The sequence below is a fragment of the Octodon degus genome, unplaced genomic scaffold (assembly GCF_000260255.1).
Source record: "Octodon degus isolate 3935 unplaced genomic scaffold, OctDeg1.0 scaffold00019, whole genome shotgun sequence".
Lineage (NCBI taxonomy): Eukaryota > Metazoa > Chordata > Mammalia > Rodentia > Octodontidae > Octodon > Octodon degus.
The window spans coordinates 4944292-4952071 of NW_004524595.1; the positions used below are offsets into that span (position 1 = coordinate 4944292).

General features: G+C 47.1%; 1 protein-coding gene across 5 annotated transcripts in view; it reads right to left on the minus strand.

Annotated features, from left to right (window-relative positions):
- The window catches only part of Cad (carbamoyl-phosphate synthetase 2, aspartate transcarbamylase, and dihydroorotase), a 24562-nt gene that overhangs the window by 12768 nt on the left and 4014 nt on the right, over positions 1-7780 (minus strand). For all 5 annotated transcript variants that reach the window (XM_023710985.1, XM_023710987.1, XM_023710986.1 and 2 more), the window contains exons 3-15: positions 7507-7636; positions 6337-6479; positions 6022-6163; positions 5665-5836; positions 5289-5474; positions 4990-5102; positions 4341-4486; positions 3956-4087; positions 3582-3815; positions 3270-3491; positions 2888-3076; positions 2525-2649; positions 2263-2393 (exon numbers count right to left, since the gene is read on the minus strand). In XM_023710985.1, coding sequence (XP_023566753.1) covers positions 2263-2393; positions 2525-2649; positions 2888-3076; positions 3270-3491; positions 3582-3815; positions 3956-4087; positions 4341-4486; positions 4990-5102; positions 5289-5474; positions 5665-5836; positions 6022-6163; positions 6337-6479; positions 7507-7636 — 2065 coding nt within the window. The remainder of the gene's footprint in view (positions 1-2262; positions 2394-2524; positions 2650-2887; positions 3077-3269; positions 3492-3581; positions 3816-3955; positions 4088-4340; positions 4487-4989; positions 5103-5288; positions 5475-5664; positions 5837-6021; positions 6164-6336; positions 6480-7506; positions 7637-7780) is intronic.

Below are 7780 nucleotides of genomic sequence, written 5' to 3' on the forward strand. Positions count from 1 at the left end.
TGTGTGTGTGTGTGTGACCAGCTCAGCCCACCAGGGGGCGGGGCTGGCTGGCATGTGGTGCTGGGGGATTGAACCGTGGTCCCTGTGCTTTGCTAAACTTGCTCTAAGTAGGTGCTTTAGACCACTCAGCCATCTAACCAGCCCCTTCAAGTATTTCTTACCAACTGTATTTTTTCCATTTGCAATCCTAAAATTCACACTTCTTAAAAGCAAACAAACAAACAAAAAAACCTTATAGAACACCAAGATACTATAACAGTGTTAAGAAAGAAGAATATGGGCTGGGGAAATAGCTCAGTAGAATAAGCACTTGCCTGGCAAGTGCAAAGGCCTGAGTTCAATCCCCAGTTCCACAAAAAAAAAAAAAAAAGAAAAAAAAGAAAGAAAGAAAGCAGAATATGAATGACTTTAACTCCATTACAGTATAGGAAGATCATAAAACCTTTTAACTAATCCACCTCTGTAAAAAGATTATAGGTGGTCTGCTATGGCTAAGTGATCTTTCCTCATTTTTCAAGCATCTGTGTAGCTCATGACTGCCACACTAGAGTCCAGGCCAGGGTCACAGCCTGCTGTTCCCTGCAACAGTGCTCCGTGGGACAGGTGAGGAGGGTGCAGGACAGAGGGTTCACTCCTTTCCATCCCCACAAATCTAGGCCAATGTCCTTTTCACAGTTATAAAAAGTTATTGAAGACTGCATTCCAGGAACACTTGAATAGATGTAAAACTTTTAAATGTCTCAGCTAGGAATCAATCTTTGTCCTATTTTCAATCTACTTTTTGTAGCCATAAATTCGATTATGGCTTCATTCCTATGTTTATTACAATTTTTATATAACAGAAACTGATCTCCAGAAGGAAGGAACAACTTGGCAGTCTTGTGGGGGATTTCTAACAATTTTTATTTCTTTTTTGCGGGGGGGGGGGGTCGCGCAGGATGCCTTCAGGGCAGGTGTGGTTTGGCTTGATGATAGGGGGATCAAACCACAGCATCCTGAGCCTGACTGCTTTGTTTCAGCAGGTACTTAAACACCTGAGCTAATGGGAAGGCCCCCTCACAATTTTTAAATAATACATGAGCTCAGACTTGGTTAAAGGCCACTAATGCTCTAAGGAGATGTTTGTGGCACAAAGAAACTCTCTTATCTACCAAGCTAGTGGCACTTGGGCCTTATATATTGACACACTTGTCTTGGCTGAAACATTTACAGGACAGTCTAGGGTAATTAAAGAGACACCATAGAGAAGCACAACATCCCATCATGCTACACTACTATGTGGGACATGACCACCACTCCCATTTCTGTTTACTACAGAGTTTCCTGTTTTAATAAAGATCTCTGTTCTGATATTAACATTACGCTGAAAAAATTTTTTAGTGATGGAGACACAAAGTGCCAGAGAGGGATAGAGGCTAAGGCTGTGTGTAACTGTGCTGACTTGGACTTAGAAGGGTTCCCAGGAAAACTGCAATAATAGTTTCCTTGAAACAAACATTTATACTAACAGTGAATAAAAATGTCACCCGTACCAACAAACTGTGGGCAAAATGCCACCAGAATGAAGAGCTTCAGGTGGTTTCATAACCTGGTCCATGACAGGGGTCAAAGAGCATGCAAGTAAGAACCATTCTAGATTTTAGCTCTTGGCTCTGCCCACTACTCCTTGCAGGTCCTCACTCAAGACATTTTCCTGGGGGCCAGGGAGATGGCTCAGTAGGATAAGTGCTTGACTGGCAAACACAAGGATCTGAGTTCAATCCCCGGTTCCGTCAAAAACAAAAAAAACAAACAAACAAACAAAAAAAAGACATGTTCCTCCTATGGGCACCTTAATGTACTCATCTGTTAAATAAGCAAGGAGAAAGACTGATGCTAGCACATGGTTCCAGAGTCTATTCCAACACAGATATCCATGTAACTTTGAACCTCACTCCTGAGAAGAACAAGGATCAGGACTGGCGTGTAGGTCAGTGGATGGTAAGTTCAGGTTCACCTGGGAAAGTGAAATCCTGTCCTAGTATTTTTTTTTTTTTTTTAAAGGGGCTGGACATGGGGCTCAGTGTGTGTCTAACCTCCAATACTGAGGGTGGAGGACAACGGTGTTAGTTTGATAAGCTGAGTACAATGCCCAGCCTCTATTAGCTGTTAGAAACCATGTTTCTAAGCTGCTGCTGATAAAGGAGCCAGGGAACACTGACACTGTAGACTCCTGCTTCCCATGGGACTCTAGGAGGAGGACAATTGTGACGTGATTCTTACCAACACTCTTCATGCAGCTCCCAATCTTTGTGCTGACTCGAAGGAATTTGCTGAGGTCCCAGCGAGGAATTTTTACCACACAATAGTCCAGGCTGGGTTCAAAGGCTGCTGTTCCTCCTGTAACAGAGTTCCTGGGGCCAGGAGGAGAGGGTCCAGAAGGACAGACAATGACACACAGGGTAAGCTTCTCTCTCTCCACAAATCCAGGCTTTTCTTCAGCTTCCCACACCCCTTTAACACCAGGAATCCTGCCACCACATACCTGAGCTCAGGCAGGGGAATGCCCAATGCTAGCTTGGCTGCCACATAGGCCAGTGGGTAGCCTGTGGCCTTACTGGCCAGGGCAGAGCTGCGGGAGAGCCTAGCATTCACTTCAATGATGTAATACTGCAAAGAGAAAAAAAAGGTCATGGGTTACCTGGTCTAGAAGCCCCTGCCTCATATAACTCTCAGAAAGGAGTGAAAATAAGCCTGAGGGAGAACATAAAGGCCTTCGCCGAGGCCCAGCCTTCTAAAAGTGATCCCAGCTTCCACCCCAGGATCTGTGGGGCCAAAAGACCTCTTAACCTTGAGATTACCAAAGAAGGGATGGGTATAGTATCTGGTCCAGGGCACAGCACTTCACCTGCTCAGACTCCGGGTTCAAGGCATACTGCACATTGCATTCCCCAACGATCCCCAGGTGCTGGGTCACCTTGATAGCTGTCTGCCTCAGGAGCTGGTACTCTTTGTCATTCAGTGTCTGGCTTGGAGCCACCACAATGGACTCACCAGTATGGATGCCTAATGGGTCTAAGTTCTCCATGTTACAAACCTGTGAAAGAATGGGCACATGGTCCAAAGGTTACCACCAAGGGAAGACAGCACAGACAGGAGGCTGCACTCCTGGGTCTCACTGTCTTGGGGTCTGAGCCTTGTCTGCAGGAGGGCACAGAACCTTCAGGTCTCTGTTCCTCCAAACACTCTTGCTGCCTGAGCTGATGCACCCTCTGCCATCACTTACTTACCGTCACACAGTTGCCATAGGCATCTCTCACCACCTCATACTCAATCTCCTTCCAGCCCTTGAGGGACTTGTCCACTAGCACTTGGCTGGTATGGGCAAAAGCAGGGGCTATGAGAGATGAGAGCTCCTCCTTGGTAGAGGCAAAGCCAGAGCCTAAGCCTCCCAGTGCAAAGGCTGCCCGTACCAGAACAGGGTAGCCCAGTCGTTCAGCAGCTGCCTGAGCCTGTAATGAAGGGAAGAGAAGAGCTGAGAACCAGAGAAAATAAGACAAAGAAAATGACACTATCCTACTTTAACCAGCCATCCCTCGAACCTGCTCAAGAGAATTTGCTGCCTCACTGGGGGCCACGTGCTCTCCAATCTCTGCCATCCTAGCAGCAAAGGCACGTCTATCTTCAGTCAGTTCAATGGTTTCCACAGGGGTACCCAGTACCCGGACCCCATATCGAGCCAGAACCCCAGCCTTGGTCAGTTCCACACCGCAGTTCAGGGCTGTCTGGCCCCCAAAAGTCAGTAATATGCCATCTGGGCGCTCATTACGTATCACCTGAGGCAGAAGAGAGTGGTCATAGGCACTTAAGAGCTTGGGTAGAGAGAAAATCAAAGCAGCTTAGGAACTTAAGAGCAACCACTCAGCCCTTGGCCTACTAAGAGTCCTCACCCCAGTCCACTCTTCCCTGGTCATACCTGGGTTACGTAGTGAAGAGTTATGGGAAGGAAATAGACCTTGTCAGCCAGTCCCTGAGAGGTCTGCACTGTGGCGATGTTGGGGTTTATCAGCAGTGTCTGGATGTTCTCCTCCTTCAGGGCCTTAATTGCCTAAGGAACAAGAGAATGGCCTATCAGCCTCTATTGCTGAAGCGAATGGAAGGAAAAGAGCAAATCTTAGGTCAGTATTTCTCTTTTGCTTTCCCTCACTGTACACTGACTTCTACTCCTCACTACCTGTGTTTTGTGTGTCTCCATAATCCCTGGTCCATTTTCTCACTGCCATCAATGTTCGTACCTCAGGCTTCCTTCTTTTGACTCTATCCACTCCTACAGGTCACAAACCCCGAAAGCCATCTCTTACCTGAGAGCCAGAATAGTCAAACTCTCCAGCTTGGCCAATAGAGAGGCCCCCTGAGCCTAGGATCAGAACCTTCCGTAGTGATGGAAGTCCAGAGCCAGGAGCAGGAGGTCCAGGGGGACAGAGGCGCTCAGCCAGTCGCTCTCGGACTGTGGAGGCACAAAGTCATGAAATGTCAGAGCTGAGAGGGACACAAGAGATGGTCTAGACTGGATTAATACTGAAGAATCGAGAGCAAATATTCATCTAACAAGTGATGGAGAGACCTGTACCCAGGGCTCGTGACCTTTGAGATCCTTTCAACAGAAGTAGCCAGGGGCTGGTGAGATGGCTCAGTGGTCTAAAGCACCTACTTAGAACAAGCTCAGCAAAGCACAGGGACCACGGTTCAATCCCCCAGCACCACATGCCAGCCAGCCCGCCCCCTGGTGGGCTGAGCTGGACACACACACACACACACACACACACAAATAAATAAATAAAATTAAAAAAAAAAAAAACAACAAAACACAGAAGTAGCCAACTATCTGGGCTTGGTTATCTTCCCTTCCCTTCCCCTAACCTCCCCAACAGTTTTCCAAGTTTGTCCACCTTATCCTGACCCTGGAGCCAGCGTATTAGCTCTATACCTTAACTCTATTAAGGTGCTTACCTGTCCAGCCCCCAGGGTTCCCAGCTACAGCCTCTCTCACAGTTTCCAGAAAGATATCAAAAAGCAGTTCCATATCTGAAGGGCCAGCCTGATGCTCTGGATGGAACTGGACACTGTGGAAGAGATTGCAGGACAAAATCTGTCCCTGTCTTCAGCATACCACAGGCAGCCAGGAGTAGGGAAGTAGGTAGAGGATAGAGGTTCACTGCCATGCTTTACTTTCCTGTTTTCAAGGTCCCTCCCCAAGGGGTCAAAGATACTTAATCCCCAAATCACCCTGCAGGATTGCCCTGGCTCACCTGAAAAATGGCAGGCTGTTGTGAACAATCCCTTCATTGGAGCCATCATTGGCATTGGTGAAGAGAGGAGACCAACCTACAGGCAAGGAGTCAGCTTCCACAGCAAACCCATGGTTCTGGGATGTCAAAAAGCAGCGTCCAGAGCCCACCAGCAGGCAGGGTTGGTTATGGCCTCGGTTCCCATACCTGGTGGTACAGGCACTGAGTCACAGACCCACCTCTTCCCTACTGCATTAAGCCTGACTCTCTGGATTTTACTATTCTTGCTAACTCTGTTCCTATTCCTTCACTAACTCCAACTCTATTCTGATCCCCAGTACCCCACTCCCTCCTCCTGCCCCAAGGGTAGGTGCCTTCCTCTCCTCACACATCTCACCTCATTTTGTACGTCTTGGCCCCAATGGCTAAGGCCAACAGCTGGTGTCCCAGGCAGATCCCAAAGATAGGTCGGGGATTAGGTTTAGCTAAGATGCTGCTCAGTGTGGATATCACACTGGGGTAGGAGGCAGGATCACCTGGGCCATTACTTAGGAAAAGCCCCTCATACTCTGGAGTGGGAAGAAAAGACAAAATCAAAGACAGGATCTCAGCAAAGAGAGGCAGGCCTAAATCTCTTGTCATGTAAACAAAAGCCCTGATTACCACCTTTACCACTGCAATTCATACGAGCTGAAGGGACACGTTTTCCACCCCAACTACCAGTCTGAGGCCTGGACATGCCCTGTCTACTCACCCTGGCTGTCTAATGTGTGGTTCCAAGGCACTACAGTGACCTCAGCCCCACGCTGGCAGAGACATCGGATCTGATTATACTTGAGGCCACAGTCCAAAGCCAGGATGCGAGGAGTACCCCCTGCATTGAATTTCTGTGGATTCTGAGGAATAAAAGACAACATTTGGCAGCTATGACCAGCAAATCTAAGATATATCTATACTGGAGTCTCTACTTCTGAGGTCCCCTGATTCTATTTCAAGTGTTTATACCAACTATGAGCAAAAAATAACTACTATGTTATCCTTGCAAAAGTTTCCTACTCTTCCTCTGTACCTTAATGGAGACCTCTGGTACCAGAGGTCGGGCATTGGGGTCCATGAATGGCAGAGATGAAGGCTCTGTCCCATTCTGGACCAGCTTTCCCAGCAGAGACCCTTGTTCGCGCAGCTTCTTGGTCAACTCCCGAGTGTCTATTCCTGTCAAAAGAGCACAGCCTCAGAGATCACACTCCCAACTCAGCCATCCGTACACTCCCAAGAACGCCTCCATTCCACAGCCAAGTGACACATAGCTGGCATCAAAATGCTGGGTTATCCTGATACAAGGACACTATAGTGAAGTATTCCTTCCAAAAATGTCATAACTGAACTCCTAGGCCACTCCACTTAAAAAAAAAAAAATTCCAATAGGAAAAGAGCAGGCTAAATGATACCACAGGAACACAATCACTGAAATGTGAACTGTGAAATACTCCTAAGGAAAAATGATCTATTTTCATCAAGCAGGTCACAGGGTCCAGAGTATGTGTAAGAGACATGCTATCCAAGTAGGAGGTAGGAACCTTGCTATGTGCCAAATTTAAATAAACAGTAAGACATAATTTAGGTTACTGGAGATATTTTAAATTGCCTGTTGAGCAAGTTTTACAATGCATGATAATACTGTGGTCAAGGTCACATGTTTAAAATATTCCTTCATAGATATTGAACTATTATAAACAAAAGAATATGATGTTTAAGATTTTGAAATAATCTAAGGGCGGCTAGAAGTGGTGGCACATACCCACAATCCAAGTTTCTTATTAGGATGAGGTAGGAAGATTGAAAAGTTCAGGACCAGCCTGGGAAACTTAGCAAGACTCAAGGGCTGGCGACGTAGCTCAGTGGTAGTATCCTCGGGTGCTTGGATTCAATCCCCAGTATGTACCCAATAATAGGTAAATAAAAAAACCTTAGGGGTGGTAGCAGTAGTACTGAAATAAGGATAGTCCTAGGTTGATGATTATGGAAACTGGGGGTTCAGTGTACTATTCTTTCCCCTGTATGATGGAAATTTCCCATCTGCGTGTAGTTCTGTTTCTTCCTGAAACCCTGGACCCCAATCTAAACTTCCCATACTTCTATCACAACTTTAGACTCAAGTTCTGGCAGACTTCCAAAAGCTGCTGCTGATTCCTATCCAGGCCATGTGCTCTGCCAGACACATCAGCACCTGGCAGCTTACCTTGCAGGCCTGGGATGCCATGCTGTTGTAGCCACTCATGCAGGGTGCAGGTGGCACTCCAATGGCTGGGGCTGGGGCAGCACTCTCCCACCACCAGCCCTGCCACGTGGATCTTTGAGGATTCAAACCACTGCAGACAAAAATGAGAATTTGTGAGGAAGGGGCCCACCATCTCCCTAAGACATCTTCCTCACTGTCTGGCCACAAACCCTCTACTCAGGAACATGTTAATCCTAAAATACACCCAGTACTGAGCCAGGGAGATGACTCAGTG